We start from the raw sequence: 23,566 nt of genomic DNA, 5'->3' as shown, positions 1-23,566 counted from the left end.
CACAAGTAATTTAGTGCTGTCTGTGCAAAGCAGGTCATCTGAACATGCACAAATGTGATATTTAATTACAAGTTAAAATTCAATTCAACATAAAGAATAATGTTTACAATAATACATGAATCATGATATAGGAAAGATATTTTCCTTGATTTAAATTAAGATGCTTTCAAGGAAATAAACAGCTAATTTCAAACTCAATGCAGCTAAATACAGTAACTGAAATAAAAAAAGGTTTGCATTTCTTTCATGATCAGTTCAAGATTATTAGGGATTATCCATAAAATAGTGTTACTGAATACTTTAATCGTTTAGTACATTATTTGAACATCAGCAGGTCACATTTCTGAACGGATTCCTCTGTTGTACATTTACAGTCATATATAAATTGTTGCATTAAATAGTTATCAATATCTTGGGGCATAAATTAGATATTTAATGGGGCATTATTTTAAAATTTTAATCTATCTACAATTGAAGCATATGCAAGAAAGGAAATGTGATAATATCAAATAACATTTCCATTCAATAAACTGCAGATATAGTCTGAAGGAAACCAAAGAACAATAGTGATTGAGAACCTCATCCTTAATATATAAAGCATGTGGTATAAATTGTTTTAATATGTATTAAAAGGTCGATAATGTGTTATACATTTGGTTAATGAGTCATAATTATGGTTGTTTATTTGTCACTTAAAAATAATCATAATCCAAGCCAGAGAAAGCGCTAAAAATAAAACAAACTTATTTTTTTAATAACACTTTATTTGGCATAACAGATTAAAAAAAGAAATAGATTGTAAAAAATGTAAGGCACAGAGAAAAATAATAAATGCATGGGTTTCCCATGAACATTAGATGCACTCCAAATCGAAGTTTGTTTTAAGTTACAATATGTATCATAATAAGATAAGCTATTTAATTTGAAGCTTAATTGATGTACATAGGATAAGTAAATATGACAGAATGTGCCACACTTGTACCTACTTTGTATTAAAATTATGCAAACAATAATTAACAGAAATACATTTTTGGTATTTGTGTAAATGTGTGGATACAGTAATCAAAAGCAGGTGAGCATATTTCTCATGGAATAATAAAATCATACGCTTTACAACTGAGTATGAATGCAGGCTGGTGTATTATATCCAATACTGTATCTAATACTGTGATGTAACACTGAACTGTAAATCCTTTGTTATTCTTCCACATTTTTATATTTCATCATCCTGTTTAAGTAATACTTGATAATAGCTTTAGTGAATACATTTAGATGTCTCAGAGGAGAACCTCACTCACTTTCAGTGCATTTAAGTATTTGAGGTGAACTGCGTTTGATTTTGTCACCTCCTTTGTAGTTCCCTCATAAAATATTGTCTTGGTTTCTTGTTCCGCTTCATGGATATTTCCACTAGAGAGTTTTTTTTTTGCCAGTGTGGAATATCCTTCACCGGGCCAAGTCCTCACACATGGTTGCTCCCGTTTGTGGTCATGTCGAGGCCGTCGCTGGAAAGGGAAGAGGACGGACGGGGCCGGGGGCCGACAGGAGTGGCGGGTTGTTGGTGGCTGACCTGTGAGACCACATCATCAGACTCGCAGCGCTCCAGTTCCTCCCTCACCAGCCTCTCCATCAGCTCACTGTGGACGTCTGTGTCCCGTCCCAGACGCTCATCCTGACAGACGACAACAGATAAAGTCTTACGGCTTCTTTACATGCACACAAGAAACCAGGTTACATAAGTTATCTGACAATGTGAACTCTTTTAACCTGATTACTGTAGATCTGCATACACAGTCAATGCAGCAGGACAGTATTCCCATTTCTCTCAGACGCCCAACTTATTTATGCAACATGCCTTATTAATGTTAATTGTATTAATGATGTAAGATTTACAAAGAAATATGCTTTCTCCAAGATAAATCCAGCTGAGGAAATCAGGTTTTCCTTTCCACGATTACAGAAGCTGTGTTTGGTAATGCATTTAAGAAGTCGAGTCACTGAAGAAAGGTGGCTTAAACCAGCTACTTAAACCTGCAATAACAGATTTTTTTGGGCCACTTGGGGGCAGCAGAAACAATCTGTAAACAAACCACTGACATCACCTTTTAAGTTGATATTGCAGACTAGTAATCAGTTGCCCATTAACAGATCCAGCAGATATGGATCAACAGATTCATGTGTTTTGAGTTCTATTTCTGGCCACCTTATGTATGAAAATTCACTAAATTCACTCTGACTGTGTCTCCAAAGCATCTCACCTCCATGACTCCGTCCAGCAGTCTGCCCAGAACATCTCTTCTTTTGAGCACAGCTCTCTCCATGGTTTCCAACTTCACAATCACAGCGTCTATTTTGGACACAATGCTGCCGATTGAGTGCTCCATTCTGTCCACACGTCTCACCAGCCTGAGAAACAGAGAGACGTTAGTTCCCTTTACATTATTGCCCATAAGCAACATGAAATTACGGATACATTTGAGGTAATTTAGAAAATAAATATCTCCATTTCATAGTTTGACTACCATGTAAGCACTGACAAGTTTATATTTGTAAAGTATAGGCTGTTAAATGTCGTGCTCAGTAGGAATCCTCTAAATGTATAAAAATATATATTATTATCTGACTTTGTATACAAAAATATAAATATTGGTTTTAAAAAATCTAGTATTGGTTAACCTGCATGTAAGTTATTGTATAATAATAAAAGCTACGTACACTTGAAACTCTTCATAGGAGACACCCCCTGAGCTGCTGCCGCGACGACGAGAGCTATGGCCGCTATCCTCATCATCGTCTTCTTCCGAGTCGTCCTGTGTGCGAGGAAAGCTCCGCCCACTGCTGGGTCTAGTCAGCGAATTGCGTTCCAGATCCAAGTCCTCCTGGCAAGCGAGCAGAGACACACTGAACATCTGCAGTGTTGCTTTTGCTGAGCGTAAAATACCACATACATGCAGGTGTGTTGTGTTTTTTTCCATGTGTTGCTGCTGGCATCGTCACTCACTCTTTCTTTCTCCAGGTCGTCTCTCATCTGCTGGTGTTCATGCTCCGTCAGCTCCTGGTCGCCATCGTGATCGTACTTGGCAAAGATGGCCTGAATCTCTGCGTCTGTGTGGCCCTTTCTGAGGTCAGAAAACAATCAAAACACTCTCAGGACACGTAGCATTGAAATAATACAATAATAAAAGTTAATAGCTTTTAGCATTATTTGAAGTTTTCTTCACCCTTTAAGATCCTGCCGGAGTTCATTAATGTTCAGTTTTCCCCCGGCCTGACGCAAACTGTCGGAGATGTCGTCTACTGCCGTCTTCTTTAGTCTCAACTTCATCAAAGCTTTGTTACAGCCCTGAGAGAGAGGGGTCATTAAACTTAAATTTGGATTTACCTAAATAAATCAGTTTAAAGTAATAACAAAACTACACATAAACTAGCAAACATGTTCCCAGGATCAGATGCTAAATTCAGGGCTTCCTGCTGTCAACTTGAGGCTTGACTCAAATCAGAAGAAATTATTTACGTTTTATTAAATATATCAAGCTCCAGGGAAACCAACGAATGGCTGCACTTCCTTGAGAAAACCGTGACATGCTCTAATATTCGTATTCTTGTCTGATATCTTTCCTAATAACATTTTCCCAATAACTGATTCTTTGTAGATACAACCAGACCGAAAAATTGCAATATTTGGAGAAACTTCCAGAGCGGTCCTGTCATTATTGCCATGGCTGCTACTGTTGATTTAACGGATTTAATCTGCCTAGACAAAAATAATGATATATGTAGTTCAATACCTTCTTAAGGAGATCCGTCATTTCCATCTCAGACCTCTGCTGTGACATGTCGGCCTTCACCTCAGAGTATGTGTCATTGATGATGGCCAGGAACATGTTCTATACAGAGAGGATGAGAATAGGTGTTCTTTTGTTAGTGAGGGGGTTTATGTAAACAACATGAGGAAAGTTCAACACAACAGATGACTAATCCGTACTCACCATGAGGATAAAGAAAATGAAGAAGACAAAGGTTGTATAGTAGATGGGTCCAAGCACTGGATTTGCCTCCTCTATTTCTGAGAACTCAAAGTCTCCCAGAATGATGCGGAACTGGGTAAATCTATACAAACAGAAACAACATTTTTTAACAACAGGAAAACATCAGATGTTTTTTAACATGTGGGAACTTAACTTTGAATTACATACATGCTGGCTTGGAAAGTGCTGAAATCGTTGACTTGGGTTCCAAACACCAGGTAGGCTAGTTGAGCATACGCTAGGAAGATGATGAAGAACATGATGGCAAAACCCACAAGGTCCTTGGCACAGCGAGACATGGTGCCGGACAGCTGGCTCATGGTCTTATTGAAGTTGATGAACTTAAAAAGCTGCAAAAATTTAAGAAATTATCGATCTGTAGTACAGTATTTGGTTTCTCCCCTATGGTGGTTTAGGACTGAGTATGAACCAAAGAGAAAAGATTTGTACCTTGACCCAGGAGAAAAAGACGATGACTGCAGCCATGTTGTTGAACTGGATCTGCAGGTTCGCCAAAGCCTCAAAACTAGGGTGAGCAGTGTGGTTCTCCAACAGGCCTTTCAGACGGTTGCCAACCATGGCTGTTCTGGTTACGTTCATAATAATGGCAACAACACTCATCTGAAGAAAGAGCAGACAAAGAAAACAACAAACTCAGTCAGTCTTTTTTTAAATGATTATGAAATTACATTAATTACTGTGATACGCACCACGACAATGAGGACATCCAGACAGTTCCACAGGCTCTTGAAGTAATGCAAGCGGTGGATGCGGATCTCCAGCACTTCCTCCACCATGTAGTAGAGGATGAATATACAGAACACCACCTCACACAGACCCACAAAGTAGTCCCAGCTGGACACATATCGTATCAGACGCACTGTTTGGAACTGCCAGGAGGTCACCACCCCACCAGTAGCAGGAAACTCCACCAACAACCTGACAAATGCATAGATTAAAATAATAAAGCACGGCTATGTAAATAAAGAAACAAAATAAAATAGCAAGGAAGAGGTATTAATTTATTTCACAAAATAATTTGTACTTTACCCCAAAATATTAATTGTGGCTTTCGAATTGTTGTCTTTTAAACTGACAGAAATTTCACAGCAATTTAGATAATTAATGAATTATTTATGTCAGTTATCAAGCAGAAATACCAAACATTCATTATTGTATTGTAACTTTTCTCTGTTTCTTATTCTTATAAATTGAATATCTTTGGATTAGGATATGTTTGTCAGACAGTGGAAACAATGTGAAGATGACAACTTTTGAAATTGTCATGTGCATTTTATGATGTTGAGTTTTTTCCTAAGATTAATCGAAGAATAAAAAAAATCAAGGAGCTAGGAAGATACCCACTATGAGTTTTTCAACTGCAAATTTTCTGCAGCAAACACAAAACCTTTTATCTTTTCAATGATGGATAAACCAAATGTTAAATGTAAAAAGCTGCCATTGTTCTGTCACTATTGTATGTTCTTTGTATTCCATACCATGTCAGTAAATCTGAAACCTAGAGATAACATTGTAAATAGATGTGGTGATTTAAGATTCTTACCTGGCGATGCAGAAAAGGTTGATGTTCCCATTGTAGACAGAGAAGTCGAGAAACACCGCTCTGGTGCCTCTGTCCAACCACAGTTGGTCTTTGAGAAACTGCAGTTGGGCTGCTGACTCCTCTTTAGTACGAGACAGGTCTTGGTGGTATCCTCCTCCTCCATATTTAGATATCTGGCCTACATAACTGCTCCCATTCATGTCATTCTCTGCTGTAAACACCCAACTAAGAGGAAACCGAAAGAAAATAATTAGGATGTAGACATTTGTTAGTGTAATACATTTGATACAGATCTAGCCTCCTTTTAAAACTGATAATATAATATAATTGAACGATATCCAAATAAATGCATGGACTTACGCGGTTCCATTTTTGGGGCCAAAGGGGGACGTGTCCTCGTTGGTTGGGGTGTACATGTTGTAGCAGTCCAGAACCTCGTCTCTCAGATCTTCGTGGACGGAGCAGGACTCGTTTCGGACTTTGACCTGCCGGAGCCGTGGCACCCCAAGGAGGAGGTTCTCGTAGTAGATGAGACTCTGATTCTCTGGAAGGCTCTTGTTGTTGTACCACACCTCCCAGTACATGCCGTTGAGGAAAGGTCCCTCTGTGAACTGTTAGTGTAGGACAGTCAGGATTACGACACAGAAGAGGCAAGACTGAGGCATTCAGAAAAGAGAGATACCCTGAAGGTATATTATGGTGATTTCAATTTTTGTCTCTGTTTATCACCAAAAATGCCTGCAATCATCAACCATTCTACAGCACACATTGTGAAGTTTATTATTAATAAATCAAGACACAAATGTGTATTGTACATAGCTCAGCTTCTGATCACAGTTGGTGTTTAGGGGTTATAGGTGCTGCACTTTTTACCAATGCTGAAGCAATATTTCCTTCCCTTGTTTTACTTGTGATACAAATTTTCACTGAAATGTATTGAAAAGTACTTAAATGGAACTAAAACTGTGTGACCTGCATGTGTGCTCACATTAAAAAGCACAAATGTGCTCTATTTGATGGCATTATTATACATTAAGCCCTGATCAAGTTCTGTAGACTGAAACTTTCTTTAATTTAAGGAGTATTTAGACATTTTTGGATATTCACTAATTTTATTCTTGCTGCAAGTCACATGAGAGGATTGTAAATATAAAGCCAAATAGAAAATATGTGTATTTTCTAAAAATGTCTACTTGCATCCAACCTATATGTGCAGAAGCTTATTTTCACAAGATGTAACACAGTGATACAAATTATGTCTAAGATAGAAGATATTTCAGTTTCCAAAATTTTCTAAGATTTTGCATTTTACCTTCCAGAAGTCATCCATGGATGAGAGGCTTCTAAAGGAGGAAGGGTCCCCGGCAGACAGCGGAGTGTCCAAAAAAAGCTGAGACATGACTTTGGTATAGTAGTACATATTGGCACTCACCATCCCATAAGTCACTGCAGAGCAAATCACAACATAAAACAACCATTACTGAAAGTGATATTCCCCATTGTCTTTAGCTACATTACAAGCCCTTAATGATTCTTACAGTGACAAACAGAAGAATTAACAGAGAGTGAATGCTTTTTGTTTATATCAATGTGCGCTTTACATCGCGGTATGACGATGCAAAGTCTTGAAGAAACAGAAAATAAACTTAACATTAGGTTAAACTTAATTGTGTTTCACCTATGCATTACTATTCTCTGTAGCATTCAGTAATCATCAGGGAGCAGCTCTGGAAACTGTGTTTAATAGTCAAGCTCTGCTTGGCAGAAAATGCCTTAAACCAGTCTGCCAGAAAACCATTTCCTGATCCACCCTAAACCGTAATTTGGCATTTTTCATCGCAGCAAAAAAAGAGTAGAAAAACGTTACCACAAGTTTTTCTCATCCCATACATTTTAACTTTGGGATTTCCATACATTTTTTTACCATCCCAAAAAGCGCCCATCAAATGTATGCTGCTGTTGGAATCTAAGCCCCCTGATGAGTGTAAGAGTTTCGATTTTCAGCTGCCAAAACCATTAAGCATACACTGTGAGCTTGGAAAATAACTTTTCAGCTACAAGAAAGGTGCCCAGGTCGGCATATTTTAAAGTGCTTTCTCTGAGTCACTTGGATCAACTGTCAATTCACTTCAGTCCTGGACTAACATTTAAGGTACTACTTTATATTTTACTTTATAGATATGTCCTCAAATGTTAGACATATTTAGGCCATGATCCTTAAACAATGTGACTAAAGCTATGTTTACACCACATGTCCTATTGCCCAGTATGTAAACGTTATGTTTTAGTATACTTTTTCAGTTACTAAACAAGGAATCATACTGTCTTGAACTAACAGGAAATTATGTAATGGGTTAATACTTTGTTTTTGTTTTTCTAAGATCTTCTAAGATCTGTCGCATCACCATGAACAATTTATTAAAATGTTTTGCTGCTTCAAAAATCAAGCTGGTTTCATATGCATACCAACTGTTTTGAGAATACCTACTTTTGCACTATTTCCAGCGTAAACAAACAACCAACTACACACCCAATAAAAACAAGAATTTGCATGAAGAGTGGAATTGGGACACAGTTTAAGACTTTGCTAGAACTTTTCCCCCTATTTTGGTTACTCACCTAAACATCAGTTTAGTTTTAAAATGCCTTGGCAGAAACCTTATTCCTGTCAGGTGTATTTCTCTGACGACCGTTCCGGACGACCGGCCTTGTTCATAAATCTCATGTCATTTTTCAGGCTTTTTGAGTGTTTACTTACAGATACAAATAGTGATGAGGAATGTGATGTATGTAATCATCTCCCTCAGTACGTTCCTGAGATACCTCTCTCGACTGCTGTCATTGTCCTCCATCAGCTCTGTACCCCACAGAACTGTAATGAAAAAAACAACAATTCAACAGGTCATTAGCATGTACTGTACAGTAATACAGGGAGGCATGATTACATAAATACTGATGTAAAACGTACAGAATATTCTGCCAAAGACTTATCTATAAAATAAGATAATCCTTTATTAGTCCCACAGTGGGGAAATTTGCTATGGAGATAGAAACAGCAGAAATACATGCTACACTAGGGATTCACACATATAAACATTAGAACACAGACCTCAGAAAATGTGTTGTGATTTATGGAGAGATTGCAAGAAAAAAAAGATTTGGTAAAATGTCTTCTTAAGACACACTTTAATGAAATACTTTATCCTGTTTGTTCTCACTTAATTGTACTTAAATGGTCTCTTTATTATTATTTTTTATCTTACATTACTGGAATTTGTTTGACCTATGTTATATTGCTCAAGATAAGGTGTGTTTAATATAAGCTCTCCTTTTAGTTTGATGGCTATACTATAAATATATATATAGACACACACACACACACACACACACACACACACACACACACACACACGCACACTTTTTTCTATGAAGTTTACAAAGCATAAAGTGAGTGACTAACTTCTGATCTTCTGGAGTATCTGCTTCATACAGCTGCGGTGGTCGTGCCTGTCCTGCTGCCGGGCATCCACAGTCGGGGTCGGGTACAGTCCTCCCCGGGTGATGTGGGTGCTGCTGCCCGCTCCGGTGTAGCTGCCCAGGCCGCTGCTGCAGCTGCTGCTGGAGGCCGTGGACACCGACCTCCTCCCGGGACTCGCCGGAGGCCAGTCTGCCTCCATAATCTCGTCCTCGGGCTCAAACCCGGGGTTGTCCCGACTCCAGGCTTGTCTCGACGGAGGGGACGGGGTGCCTATGACTCCCCCGAGCCCCAGATCCTGATGCTGGATGTTCTCCATCTCGATCCCTTCTCCCGGGTCCAGTCTCTGCGGCGCCCTGCCCGTCTGGCTCTGCGGTGGCTGCTGCGGTCTGACTCGGGCTGAGCTCATGTTATTCTGTCTCTATGTCGTGCGGGGCATGTGAACGCAAGAGTTAAACGTTGTGCAAAAAAACGCAAAAACTTCTGACACACTTGTGGAGTTAGACCATAACTCATCTAGACACCATTAAACCCGTCAGGAAAACCTTCCGTCTCAAAACACCACGACGTCCTCCCCGACAAAGCGACGCCTTTAACGCGTGTAAAGTCGTCCCCTACGAGCTGTCGGAGCTATCGCCTAATGAGCCTTTCACATGACGACGGCTGCGTTAAAAGGCCGTTTTTACGTGGAGGGAGAAAGAGCCTCTCCTCCCCAGGACAGCCATCTTGTTCTGCAACTGTTCCTCTAGAAGAACTCTTTCTCATTTCTCCGGGATAAGTCATGGCGTCGCAGAAAAAAGACATTTTTTTTTATTTTCTAACACATACTTTGGGTTCATTTATTCCAAGTGCTCTTAGATTGTTTGAATATACATCTTTAATATTTTTTTGCTTGTTTTTGTTGATTGGTAAAGTGTGTGAATTACTTTTCCTAAAGTTATAATTGTCTTTGGAAGTGTTTTTTTAGAGTCTTCTGAGGCCTTTTAACACGACCAATAAGCCTCGCTTTTACTTTAAAGTGTTAGTAAAAATAGTAAGATGGATGTAGACGTTGGCATTACGTAACCGCTGTGTGTTTGGCTCCACGGTTGTCATGGCAACAGTGCATCGAGGCCTACGAGAAGTTCACTAATAAGGAGCGTGTCTTCATTTGAAACCAACCCAAGGGGGCTATGCAATGAATGTTTTTTTTGTTTTTTTTAGATGTTGTTATGAGGATAAAACCACAACTTCACGATGATGTGTTTTTTTCCTCACTTTTTCTTGAATAAAGTTTTTTTGAATAAAGCATTGTTTAAATTGTTAGCAGAAAACAGTTACTTGCTGATGTACATTCATCATGAGATCATTTTTTGTACCAGTCAAAAGTTTGGACACACCTTTATCGTTCAATGTTTTTTCTTTATTTTAATTTTTTTTTCTACATTGTGGATTAATATTGAAGACATCCAAACTATGAAGGAACACATATGGAATTATGTGGTAAACAAACAAATGCTCAACAAACCAGAATATGTTTTATATTTTACATTCTTCAAAGTAGTTGAATGAGAAGGTGTGTCCAAACTTTTGACTGGTACTGTATCACTCTTCTTTTTATCAGAGCAGCAAAACACAGAAAAGTGTCTGTTATACTGTATTTATTTTTATTTCATTGAATGTTGTAAGAATACTTATGTTTGAACTTTGTTTTCAAAATGATGGCAAAAGAATGGTGTGCCTTACTCTGTTTTTTAGTCTGACATTACCAAAAGTCAAAACACAAAGTTTTTTTGACCACTTGGTGGTGCTCAATATCCAGACTTGATAAAGCTAGGCCTACAGTAGTGACAAGACTATTGTAAACATCAAGAATAATCCCACTCTTGCATGTATGTACATTTGCATCAAAGCACTCTTTTTTGATCAAGCTTCTGGGAGTAAGTGATGTGTATATATCATTTTTCCATGGAGCCTATTGAGACATGACAGTCTGTCTAATATCCACCACTGACCACTTTTGAAGAAAAAAAAGACCTCTTTAACTAAACTATTGGTCACTATTGATTAAATAGCTTATATTCCCCTTCTTCCTATACATCCCCTGCTCATACTGTCATCTTATAACACGCCACATCTTTGTGTAAAACCACAACCTCTAAGTGGCCTACTTCCTTGTGTGGTCTCAGTGGGTTCTGTGTCTTATCTCTTTCTCTCTCTCCATGCTGTTGCTGATTTGTCAGCCTATTGTTATTTATTTCATCAGGTTGGCTGTACATGCATTCTCTTTTAACAACAACAGAGTGAATTGATAAAACAAGAACTGACAGTTAACAGAGTGCAGACTCCGAGAAAAATGAACGAGGATGGTCTTGAAGTCATAAATCAAAAAGAGAAAAACAAAAAAGCTCCAATGGAAGCAGAACAAGCTCTGCTCCCAGTAGACCCCACGACACTAATACACTGTGCAATACAATAGTTATAATAGTTTCTGTCTGTATATATAATATTTCAGTTACTGTGGATTCTTTACTATTCTTAAATGTTTTTTATTGCTCATTTGCTTATTTATAATACTTATTTTGATCTTGTTTCTTTTTACTATGTCTCTTGTTTGCACTACCCTCTATGCTGCTGTAATCCTATAAATTTCCCCGCTGCGGGACTAAAAATGTTATCTTATCTTATTTTATCTTATCTGATCTTATTTTATGTCCAATACCAGTACATTCGTGTCAATTATTTCTGGGCCAACCTTAACAGAAAGTTCGTGGGGGGGCGGGGTTATTTGTGTGACGTCATAATGTATGTTGCCTAGTGTAAACAGTCCATTGGCTGAATCTCCGTGATGGGGGTTCCCTGCCCCGGATTGCAGGGGTAAAACAATAAATAGAACCTATCACTTTAAATCTGCAATCTCTGGCTCAGCAGAGATCATAAACTAGTTAGTGGAGCGAGGGAAACGTCACTGCTACGCCGGGACAGTTCAGAGCAGTTTACAGCCGGTGACTCTACTAGATATATTTATTAAACATAATTCTGTCTACATAGATAGTACTTTCACAAGGTAAGTGAGCCTCCTTTAAGCTAAGCTATGAGACGGCTAACAGGCTAACGCTAGCTGCTGCATTGTCTCACGCTGGTCCAAACCACGACTGCTCCCTCGTAGTAGTCGTCGTACAACGCTGCCATGTAGCCAGGCATCCCGTTACTAGACAGAACGCCCACGTTAGATGTTTAGTTACAGATCACGAGTGTCGATTAAACTGGTGAAATCTGCCCTCCTTTTGTTTTCTGTGAGCTAGCATAGCGCTGCTGATGGTTTGACAGTCGATGCTAGGTGTGTGTGTGTGTGTGGGGGGGGTTATGTAAAAGTTTGAGGCAACTTTATATCACCTACGAGTTGTGTCGACTAGGATACAACCGGTCATAAGCGAGCTGTGTCCGGTGCGGAGCTTGGTCGTCCTGCCGTGGACGGCTGTGTGTCCGTGGTTTTCCCCGCTCTCCACCAGCGAGAAACCACGTTGTGTTTGTTTTATGTCACAGCAACGTGACGCCTTGTTTGTTGTCCATTGTCCGTGTTTATCCACAGTGACGGTGTGTTTATTGATATATGTTTCTCCTGGGTTGGGAAAAAAAAAAATGTGTAAGCAGGCTGAAGGAAAAAACGACGACGCCACAAGTTAGCTTAAGCTAATGTTAGCTAACCAGCTAGCTAGCAGTGTTCGCCGGGGCTAACGTTAGCTGTTAGCCATTTTAAGATGACAGCAAAGAGGCCGGCGGTAGAGTAGAGTCTGTCCCGTCCGTGGGTTTGTAGTGTAGAAAAGGGTTGATCTAGCTGACAGTGTAGGAAGGCAGTTTATAGCACAGGAACCTACAATAATAATGATGAATATGTGACGTCGTTTGGCTGATATTCATGCGACAGATGAGGGCAAAGACTAAATGTTGTTAGCATGGACATGAAGGGCCTCACTCGTACAGTAGGCCACTTTTCTACAAAGGGGTTCACGCATGTGTGTAACTCATATGATGCACTGTTTAAACAGGGATTTAATCAGAGTAAAGTTCGTTCTCTCTGCTGCCAAACTTCAAACACCTGCATCAATCACTTCCCCCCCTTTTTTTTTTAATGTACAGCCGGTTTCCCTCTTTGTCTCATTGGATGGACGTGATGGCGCAGTTGTGTGTTAGCGAGCTAGCTTACCAGTCATCTGTCTTGTTCCTGCTTTATGATTGATGTGGGTCTGCTGAAACATGGCCTTAATGAGACACAAAAAGTGAAACGTCGTTCTTTTGAAAAGGAGACGTGATTTACCTTTGTACTTCCTGTTAAGTTACTTGCTACTCAAACGCCTCTGTTGTTTACCTGTTTGTACAACAAATCTTCACGACTACCAAAATGGTCTTTCTTAAATATTTCACATGACGTTTGCATTGAGCTAGTTTTCCAAGTCACATCTTGCACTCAGTTGCCAATTCGTTAGGTAAGCCGAGCCAGATGATTACAGTCTTATACAAAAGCTTGCAACAAATCTAACCTTAATGAAAGTTAAAATGTTGGAGATGTTTATATTAAGATTAAATCTTAGAAAACCTCCTCAATATAATGTAACACAATTCACCAGCACCTTACACTTCATCCTCTAAAACGACCAAAAAGTCCAATCTCTTCTAAAAAAAAAAAAAACTACTACATTTTTTAAATATATATATTGTGCCTAATAAACTGCCAACTGAGTTTGTGTGTGTGTGTATTACATTTATAGATCTCATTATTACAATTAATTCCTTGTTTATCTTCTGTTTCAGCACTTAATATTGTTTACCAAAGAAATGGTGATGGAGAAGCCAAGTCCCCTGCTTGTAGGGCGGGAGTTTGTGAGGCAGTATTACACACTGTTAAACAAGGCACCAGATTTCCTGCACAGGTAACTACCAAAATGTCATGTGGAAGACAATCATTTTGTAGGTGTTTGGTAATGCTGTTTAACTTTCCTATTGTTGTGCCATTAGGTTTTATGGGAGGAATTCTTCCTATGTTCATGGAGGACTTGACCCGAGTGGGAAGCTGGCGGAAGCGGTGTACGGGCAAGCGGTAGGTGATTTGGCCCCAAATATGGTACAATATTATGCACTGTGGTGAAGTAGTAATTTTTTTTTTTTTTATGAAAATGAACATGGACATTGTAAATAATATGATTGTCAGCATTTTAGAAATGACTAAATGTAGGAAGAAACAATGCTGACAGGTTTGTCAAATCATATAAAAAGCCTTTTTGTAACAGCTTATATTTACATTTATCAGTTGCTTGGGTCTGACCAAAATGGAGCTAGACATAAAACATATACATCATTTCCCTGATTTCAGGGTTGAGCTGAGTAAGGAATGTGAAAGTAAAGTTGCTAACTGCCAAATTCTTGATATTAATGGAAATCACATTTTATATCATGGAAATACCTTTTGATTTACAAAATGATGATCATTTTGACAAATTTGTCCTCTCCTTTTGTCTTGATTAATTTTTCTGGTTATCCACTTTCTCTGTATCTCTTAGGAAATCCACAAGAAGGTCATGTCCCTGCATTTCAGTGAGTGCCACACAAAGATCAGGCATGTGGATGCCCATGCCACACTGAGTGATGGAGTGGTGGTGCAAGTCCTGGGAGAACTGTCAAACAATGGTCAGCCAATGAGGAAGTTTATGCAAACGTTCGTGCTTGCTCCAGAAGTGAGTACCCCTCTACCTTTTAGTACTATTAACAGACATTGAGGTTGAGTGACTATAACAATAGCAAATAATTTCTTGCTATGATTTCTGGCTTAATGAATGGAAATGGAAATTTTGGATAGAGCTGGTATCTGGAGTGAAATTACTCACAGATATAGGAGATAATTTGAGTCACCAATGTGTGCAAAATACATTTTATGATCCTTCAATTTAATGTAGGTTTCTTTCATTTTTAAAAAGGAGACACTGCTTGCATGTTGTATTTCCTTAGGGTTCTGTGGCGAACAAGTTCTACGTCCACAATGACATCTTTCGCTACGAAGATGAGGTTTTTGGCGACTCTGAAGCTGAGCTTGATGAAGGTAAGATATTAACGAATATCCCAAACAGACCTTTTTTTTTTATTGGTCAGTGTTTAGTTCATGTTTACATGGTTAAATGTGAGGGTGATGATTCAAATAATTTTCATATTGTTTCTCTTTAGAATCAGAGGAGGAAGTTGAAGAGGAGCCAGAGGAGAGGCAGCCATCCCCTGAGCCACTTCAAGAAAGCCCCAACAGCACCACTTATTACGAACCTCACCCTGTCGCGTAAGCTAAAACTTTATCACATCTCAAAAATATATATTTGGGTATTTGACATTTTTTTTTAGGAAAAAAAGATCTTGCATGAAGGATTTTTGACATTTTAGACTTAGTTTATCTGTGTAAGTGACCGCAAGATTTGTGCCGTGTAGTAATGGAGTAGAGGAGCCCATGGAGGAGCCGGCTCCAGAGCCTGAGCCCGAGCCTGAACCAGAGCCCAAAGTAGAGGAGATAAAGCCTGATGTAGATGAGAAGGTTCTGGAAGAGATGGAGGAGAAAGCCCCGTCACCGGTCCCTGTGGAGTCTCCACCAAACACCCAGGAGCCTCCCAAGGTAAGCCGGATGTATCTCTCTTTATGGTTTACTTCGCAGTGGTTTCCTTGAATGAGATTATCAGGGGCCATAGGAGTCAGAGTTCACTGGATTGTATGTGTGTCTAAACTGCAGAGCCAAAATGACTGTCCCTAACTTAAGGTTGCTGCAGCAACTCAAATTCAGCCAGCAAAAAACCCCAGCGCCCTGACTCACAGCGAGCTGGTGCAGTGCTGGGTCTAGCCTCTGTATAAAATAAGAAAAAAGACTCATCAAATAGATAAAATGCTGTTTGTTATGTTTGGCAACTTGAGGAAGATTTGATATTTATTCAATGTTTTACATTAAAATTAAAATGTATATAAAGTACAAGAATCTCAAATTGCTTAAAATACTAAAAGTAATTCTGTGATGCACAGTCCAGTACCATGTCATCAAATCCAACAGAGATTTATTGGATGGCAGTAACATACCCAAAGATGCACATACTAATGTTAGAGTAAGGTGTTGAGTGGTTATTGCTGTTACCCATGATTACTGCATCCTTCACAGACTTTCTCGTGGGCCTCGGTGACCAGTAAAAACCTGCCTCCCAGCGGAACAGTTGCCTCCTCTGGAATCCCACCCCATGTTGTTAAAGCTCCAAGCTCACAGGTAACCTACTATTCACAATTTTTCTAATTGATCCCTCAGAGCACATTAGAAAATGGGTCACTATTTTCACCATAGTGTTTATTTCAGTCATACATTGCATTGAAGATTAGATGATGATTAACAGCAGCAGTAGATGACATTTGTGCATGGAGCCCCTTTGACAGAACTGTGTCCTGGTAATTTTTTGCAACGCTTCTTCTGTTGTGAAGAGTTTAGGACAATTAGGGTTTGCACTTTAAACAAAGTCCCTAAAATAAAGAAACCGACAGTATGATTAAAATCTCTGGTGGTTGAAAAATAACGGCAGCAAAGTGCCTTGAGAGACTTGAGACTAAACGCATAACCAGCTCAAGTGGGGAGACCTAAACTGATTCCCTGGCGCACCATGTCAAAGCAATGATGAAAAGGATGTATGGTTGATGTGGTCTTTTTTTTTTGTTTTTGTGGGACGCCCCTTCCCCATGCAGCCAAGAGTTGAAACCAAGACGGAGACACAGACTGCCCCTCTTCGGTCCAGAGACCAGCGCACACGTGACAGACCTGCCTTTACTCCGCGGGGTCCCAGGCCTGGTAATGCCAACACTTGTTCCCCAGATTAGGAACTTCACTTTTTATTTTCTTGCTTTTCATTTGTTATATTCTTACGGCTTTCACCTCTCTGTCACAATTAGATGGTGTTGCATCTTCGGAGTCACAAACGGGGAAACCACACTTGAGTTTTGTAAACAAAGGTAAACATGACCCTTTAGTCACAGCTAAATTAATCTTTAATCCTGTATTAGAATTTCTTTAGCTACTCAGTTAGAATTTCTCTTTCACTTTCTTGATGCAGAGAATTGAGCTTTCTTGGATTTTGATGCAGATCATGCATGTGAGCTGATCTGATGTGTTTTTCTGCCTGTTGTTCTGACCTGCAGGTGGTCGGGGAGATGCTGAACCTGGTGAAATGGACAGCAGGCGGATCGTCCGATACCCAGACAGTCACCAGCTTTTTGTTGGCAACCTCCCACATGACATTGATGAGAGCGAGCTCAAAGACTTCTTCATGAGTATGTTTCCCCAAAAAAGCAACACTTTGTTAATGCATTTTCCATAACCTTGCAAAATTATACAAAGCTGTTTTTTGCGTTCGAATTAATATTATTCAAATTACACTGTTTTTTTTTTCTTCGTTTTTTTTGCAGCTTATGGAAATGTTGTGGAGCTGCGGATCAACACCAAGGGCGTTGGTGGGAAGCTGCCCAACTTTGGATTTGTGGTCTTTGACGACTCTGATCCTGTGCAAAGAATCCTGGGGGCCAAGGTAGAAGGGGCATGTATTACATCTATTACCCACTTTCATTCGGTGGTGGTTTGGTGACACATTTTTACAACTAGTAATTTGAGGAAGTAGGGGGAAAACGCCCCACAGGAAATACCTCGTATATCCTAAAGCCATTGTCTGTTATAATACATATGCAATTTCACATTGTCATGTCAGTAACAGATTTTCTAAGGCTATCTTCCGACCAACGATAGCATTAAGTAAAAAATAAAATAACACAAGACCAGCAGCCTTAGAACAACATAGTTTAAAGGACAGGGACACAGAACTTGTCAGGTCTGACCATTGTGACACAGCAGAGCTTACATGGGGTCAGAGACAGATCGACAAAGTTATGTGTGCAAACCAGTGAATGATGTGGGCTGTGAAATGTTTTCGGGGAATATTCATTGTTAGTCTCTCCCGTATTGACCGTGCGTTTCTCCCTGCAGCCTATCATGTTTCGAGGCGAGGTGCGTCTGAATGTGGAGGAGAAGAAGACGAGGGCGGTGCGTGAACGAGAGACCCGTGGTGGAGGAGATGAGCGTCGGGACATGAGGCGCAACGACCGAGGCCCCGGAGGTTCCAGAGGCATCGTGGGAAGTGGAATGATGCGAGAGCGTGACGGGAGGGGACCACCACCGCGAGGCGGCATGGCCCCCAAACCCGGCATGGGCTCCGGAAGAGGCTCTGGTGGCCAGGGAGAGGGTCGCTTCACAACCCAGCGTCGCTGAGGACAGCGCCACCTGCAGTGTGGAAGTAGTACCGTGTTCTTCATCTTCAACCGTTCTCGTTAACGAAAAGAAATCTTCATGTATGAACGTATATATTGGTTTTTGTTTTATTTTTTTATTTTTTTGTTCCCTCTTTGCTTTGGAATGTGACATAGCCTGTCAACCTTTGTTTGTGAAATAGACAAAACAAAATAAGCAAACAGAAATTGCGCTTATTAGTTGTGAGCTGAGCGTCCTTTTCGGGTATCTCAAGAATTCACAAACTTTAATTTGTAAATTTGTGGAAAAAAGGCGAACCAACCAGGAGTAATCTGCCACATTAGGAGGGACTGATAAGACTTTTAACTACGATAATACAGCCCATCATTTGGAAAAGAGATTATATGCCTTGACTTAACTGGGGCGCTGCTTCACGAAATCCCTCTATTGCACATTTTATATGGTAGTTTTCTGCCCGTTACTGTTGGAAAAGAGTGAGATGCAAAATTTGTGCAGTTCCAGGGGAAAAGCTTGCCTTTTACTTTTTTCCTTTTTGAGAGACCACTGCTTCAAATTTGCATAATGCACTCATCAATATGCACTAATGGGTACTTTTGTCGTATTACATTGACATCAATGCTTGGAACGCAGCTGGAGAGACCTGTTTTGTCTCAAGGCGATACGACTTTCCGGGGCAGGCCTCGCTCACAGCCTGTCTGCTGTGACCAATGTACTTTTCACACCTATGACCCAAAACAAGCTTCAATTACCGCTGGATGGACAAGATGACGAGCAAATCTACATTATATTTTTTTCTCATTTATAAATCGAATAAAAAATAAAAAAAAGCTCAAATCCTGGACTTTCACCAAATGAGTGGCGGGACAAAGGATACACAAGAAACAAAGTTGAACAATAGAAGAGTGGTGGTAATGATGGCGGCTCGCTCAGTTTTTTTTCTTTTGATTCCAAGTTTCTTTTTCCCTGCCAGCTAGACCGCAAAACCGGGATGGACGACACCTTCCCTCCCTTCCTCTCTTAAGTGCGGAGTAACAGAATAAATGTACAGCAGAAATCATAGTTTACTGTATGTTTTGTTTTCTGTGTATATTTTCATTTCTCTCTGGACTTGATAAAAGCATGAATGGTGCCTTCTATTTCACCTTTTCCAGTCTTACTAGAGCAAAGCGGTTCGAGGCATTCTGCCTCTTAATGTGGAGCTGCTCATTTGAATTGTTTTTGGGAGCATATAGAAAAAGAAACCGCAGTATTCACAAGTTTAAGGTTTTTGTTTTTTTTCAGGTGCATATTTCATTTTTTCCATACTGTTCTACTACCTAAGATGATCTGCTGTGAGTTTTGTACATTTGTTTTGTATTGTGTCTGTTCTGGGTTTTGTAGAGACAATAGGTGCCTCCAGTTCTGTTGTTAAATGGTTAAGAGCTGTATCTGAAGAACAACCCCCTCCAGCCCCCCCCCCCAAAAGGTACATTAAAGATAATGTGGGAAAATGTTTGCTCCCTGGTTTAACAAGTCAAAGCTCTACACAAAAAATAATTCAGTGAACTAAGGTTTGCCGTTTGGAAACAATCTGATTCAGATTCTGTTAAAACTTCCTTTTAGTCTGACCGTAGTTTTTGCAACTCATGGTAGCACTCGGGGTTAATACCTAGACCTAAAAGTTGTCAGACTGTTCTTCTCTCAGCAACAATTTTGTAATGATCTGTGTGGGTGGGTGAGCTGGCCGTAGTTCCAGTCCACCGACTAGCGAATAATTGTGCTCACTTTTCTAGCCGTTTATGCATTTGTATTTTCATACGCTGATTATTCATTGTTCTTATTTGTGCTCGTTTATTTTTTCCATACAAGGCAAGTCTGATGTGAAAGCCATACTAGTCGTCTCTCGCTTATCCTCTGATGCGCTTTCTTTTACCACTTGGTTGGGAGGGAAGACCTTTTGGTTTCAGCTGGAAAGGAAAACATGAGATCATTTTTTTTTTTTTTTTTTTTTGTTATCTTGCACTGAAATGGGATGTAAAATCGATGTAGCATTTTTCTGGACAAATATACTAATGAGGTCTTCCTTGTCTGGTGGTATTGCACTATTTACAACATTTCTGGGACAATCTGTAATTTTGAACACAGACTCTCCAAATTCCTCATCTGGCAGTGAAAAAAAACAAAATTATCCGCATGAAATAATATCTGCTCTCTTGCAGTTAAAACATTATTTGATGTACAGACATGGCATATTTAATGTAGTTTTCCACAGTAAAGACCGGCTGCTCTCCCTTTATAGTTGAGATTAAATATTTTCAGATGTGAGATTAGTTTTCAATAGAGACCTTTTTAATTTGTTACCATCAGTCTTTGACTAAATATTACAGAAAAAATGACCGCCCCTTGCTCCTAGAGTGTTTTTAACAGACAGTTTCTGATTGGTACCTCTACCCGAATGTTTATTTGTCAGGTAATTGCTTAATTTAAGCACTTGCCTGCAATCCTACTTTTTACAGCAACGGTCAATGAAGAGGGTGACGAAGAAGAGCCATCATGCTTTCAGACCAATTTGTGTTTTTCACCTCACAATGGTGGCAAAATGTTTGAGGATATAAATTTACAGTTTGATAGTTCTCCTTTTTCACCGAGGTTTTCAACCCTCCCACCCTTTTTCCAAACCAAACCTTTAAAGGATCTTCAAAAGAAAAAAACGCAGATCCTCATTGTGAATCATTCCAGTCCCGTTTGAATGGAAATAAAAGTACCTTCTTGGCTTTAGCAGGTGTGGTAAACAGTTGGCTGCCATCTTAATTTTACTGTGTTTACCCTTTACTTGTTGCTAGTACAAAAGTGTTGCAGGTGGAGAATCTTTTTTTTTGTTTTGTTTTTGTTCTTTTTTCCTTTCTATTTTGAATGTGTTGGACTTAACATACAATAAACTACTGATATCAGCACCACTCATACCGTTTGTCATGTTTACAGGTTTCTTCTTTAAAGATAATTTAAATAACAAGCTGTTGGTACACAGTAATGAGCTTGCCAAAACCAACAACACAGCCCTTTCCCCCCCGGCAAGTTTTGTAGTAGAAGAGCTGATCTGTGGTGCAGATTTGACAGCTGAAGTTTTGGTTATAACCAGATTTTTATTTTGAAAGTGTTACACTTGTGGTATTTAAAATTAAAGGGACACTCCACAGACTTAACACAGCAAGTACAGCTAATTGTCATGGATATTCCTACCCTGTCTGATGTAAGTATTCTGTGCTCTGGAATTTGATCACTACACATTGATAATTCAAATCCTGTGTTACAAACTGGAGGTGTGAACTTTGAAATATTTGGGTGTTTACCAAGCAGTGAGGAAATACTTTTGTAGTGTGATGCTGAATTGATGCAGCATCCCTTTTAAAGGTTATCGTGACCACATTTAACTTTAAAGAGTGTTGTGTTTACGAGCAATTCCTCTTTTTGTTTGCTACATGCCAGCCAATGGTTGTACGTTATTTTACTGATCTACATATGGTTATAACATGTCAAGAGACACACTAATGCATCTACAAAGGAAATGGATAGAAGGCTCCAGTCTAGTAAAAATAGATATAAAAAATGCATAAATCTGCTTGTTAGAGACACTTTGTTTTGGTGAGTAATACAAATTGTTGAACAGAAACATTACAACTCCACATTGTACCTAAAATGAACAGCTGCATGCATTTGTGGGAGTTCTTAATACAGTTATTCATTAACAAGTGGTACGATCAAAAGGTTTAATCTGTCTCATCCTCCAGCATCTCTTCAGTCACTGTCACTATCCTCTTCAGATGACGTTTCACTTGATTGAGGATCAAACCTTTGAGCCAGGAGGGGACCTCTTTGATTTCCTGTGGGGTTGCTTTGAGGGCCTCTCTGAAGATCCAAGAACCATCGAGGAGCTCGGAGGGGGTCAGATGCACCAACAGGTGAGTGTGGAAGAAGCTGACCGGAGGCATCTTGTCGCTGTACATAAGCACCTCCTCTGACTGGGTACTGGAGAACATAATAAGGCCTAATGGGTTGGTAGAGGACATTGGGTGGAGGTGGAGGGGGCTTCTGTCCTGGTTTATTAACACAGATCACAGGTGGAGGTGTGGTAATCAAAGCGTCATCAGTGATGGGAATAATCTGACATGGAGGGTCCTCGTTTCTTATGTTAGCAGCAACAGTCTTTTTCACAAAGGACCCTGAAAGAGAAGGAATACAATAATATTATAATTCATCCATGTGAGAAAATGAAATTACAGTGCTGAGAAATGAATTCCTGTTGTACCTTGTTTGCCCTTTTCCTGAAGCTTCTTGTTGGCATGGTTACGCCTGACAGGAAGAGCTCCTTGAAGAAAAATGGAAATGATATGTCTTTTAATATTGTTTAGTCATTTCCCTTTCTTTTAAGGATTACTAAATTAATTGCCGTCACCAAGAGTTTAGAAACACTAAGGTCATTAATCTAATTACCCCCCTCACCTGGAAAATGATGACCAGACATAACAAATATATATTTTTAATACATTTCATTGATTTGAATGTGCTCAATATTATATGTATTCAGTTAACTGTTCATAATATGAACCAAGGACATTAAAACGAATAATAAAACAAATAGAAGGAATAAACTAAGATGGTTATATATATTTAATAAGACTCAGAGGCTTTAACTTTTAACAGTCATATTATCTATAGTTTTTGACCCCCAGTATGAAGCTCTAAATACTGTATCAAAGTGCAGCCCGCAATGCAAAAAAACAAATTCTTAAGGGTAAATAATTAATCCTTTTTCATTTTCTAAATCTGAATTAAATGTATATATTTAATATATTTAGTCTAAAAATACTGGAGTCAGACTACAAAATATGTATGTATGTATGAAATATGTGTCCAATTTCCTCAACGGGCTTTACAATGGTAGCTATGCCAAAACATCATCTCTCTTGAAATATGCTATTCAAAAAATGTCTCTAAGAATGATGGCTGAAACGAGTCTTACCTGTGTTGTGTATCAGAAGAAAGATTATAGCTGCTGAAGTTATCAGATCCATCGCTGTTGGAAAGTGTTTTCTGAAGACCCTCCAAGAAGCTTTTAAAACAAGGGGCGACACCTTATTTGTTTAGTTAATTCATTAGTGTTATGACTCAGGCATTGAATCACTCTCTGTATATAATGCAATTATCATGTATATAATCACACT

General features: G+C 39.3%; 2 protein-coding genes across 6 annotated transcripts; one reads left to right on the top strand and one right to left on the bottom strand.

Moving 5' to 3' along the window:
- Positions 1-755: 755 nt before the first annotated feature.
- On the bottom strand, positions 756-9,796 carry pkd2 (polycystic kidney disease 2). 2 transcript variants are annotated; one of them, XM_054604208.1, is made up of 15 exons: positions 9,053-9,796; positions 8,351-8,464; positions 6,905-7,038; positions 5,953-6,203; positions 5,593-5,817; positions 4,739-4,967; positions 4,479-4,649; positions 4,197-4,378; positions 3,990-4,110; positions 3,789-3,887; positions 3,222-3,343; positions 3,002-3,119; positions 2,716-2,879; positions 2,259-2,406; positions 756-1,672 (listed from the first exon to the last, which is right to left on the bottom strand). In XM_054604208.1, exons 1-15 carry the CDS (start codon positions 9,474-9,476, stop codon positions 1,463-1,465), a joined length of 2,712 nt encoding a protein of 903 aa, XP_054460183.1. In that variant the 5' UTR covers positions 9,477-9,796; the 3' UTR covers positions 756-1,462. The 2 variants fall into 2 exon arrangements, with proteins under 2 accessions (XP_054460183.1, XP_054460184.1); XM_054604209.1 differs by having other exon boundaries at positions 2,716-2,876.
- A 2,166-nt stretch (positions 9,797-11,962) lies between these two features.
- On the top strand, positions 11,963-21,307 carry g3bp2a (G3BP stress granule assembly factor 2a). Of its 4 annotated transcripts, none has more exons than XM_054604378.1 (13): positions 11,963-12,113; positions 13,859-13,977; positions 14,063-14,144; positions 14,605-14,778; positions 15,050-15,140; positions 15,263-15,368; positions 15,515-15,695; positions 16,227-16,328; positions 16,796-16,898; positions 17,000-17,059; positions 17,246-17,377; positions 17,513-17,631; positions 18,084-21,307. In XM_054604378.1, exons 2-13 carry the CDS (start codon positions 13,883-13,885, stop codon positions 18,363-18,365), a joined length of 1,527 nt encoding a protein of 508 aa, XP_054460353.1. In that variant the 5' UTR covers positions 11,963-12,113; positions 13,859-13,882; the 3' UTR covers positions 18,366-21,307. The 4 variants fall into 4 exon arrangements, with proteins under 4 accessions (XP_054460353.1, XP_054460351.1, XP_054460355.1 ...); XM_054604376.1 differs by having other exon boundaries at positions 17,513-17,640; XM_054604380.1 differs by lacking the exon at positions 17,000-17,059.
- Positions 21,308-23,566: the final 2,259 nt, after the last annotated feature.

The sequence above is a fragment of the Anoplopoma fimbria genome, chromosome 9 (assembly GCF_027596085.1).
Source record: "Anoplopoma fimbria isolate UVic2021 breed Golden Eagle Sablefish chromosome 9, Afim_UVic_2022, whole genome shotgun sequence".
In the NCBI taxonomy this organism is placed as follows: Eukaryota; Metazoa; Chordata; class Actinopteri; order Perciformes; family Anoplopomatidae; genus Anoplopoma; species Anoplopoma fimbria.
Note: the sequence above shows the minus strand (reverse complement) of the source record. Positions and strands in the feature narration are given on the sequence as shown.

What these genes read in the sequence shown, in the direction of transcription:
- g3bp2a (XM_054604376.1), top strand. Translation starts at nt 13,883, where the DNA reads ATGGTGATGGAGAAGCCAAGTCCCCTGCTTGTAGGGCGGGAGTTTGTG. An exon ending in TACGAACCTCACCCTGTCGC is followed by an intron (nt 15,369 to 15,514) that starts GTAAGCTAAAAC and finishes TGTGCCGTGTAG; the next exon opens with TAATGGAGTAGAGGAGCCCA. An exon ending in TTAAAGCTCCAAGCTCACAG is followed by an intron (nt 16,329 to 16,795) that starts GTAACCTACTAT and finishes TTCCCCATGCAG; the next exon opens with CCAAGAGTTGAAACCAAGAC.
- pkd2 (XM_054604208.1), bottom strand. Translation starts at nt 9,476, where the DNA reads ATGAGCTCAGCCCGAGTCAGACCGCAGCAGCCACCGCAGAGCCAGACG. An exon ending in GATACTCCAGAAGATCAGAA is followed by an intron (nt 8,465 to 9,052) that starts GTTAGTCACTCA and finishes TTTTCATTACAG; the next exon opens with TTCTGTGGGGTACAGAGCTG. An exon ending in AGCACTTTCCAAGCCAGCAT is followed by an intron (nt 4,111 to 4,196) that starts GTATGTAATTCA and finishes CTGTTTGTATAG; the next exon opens with ATTTACCCAGTTCCGCATCA.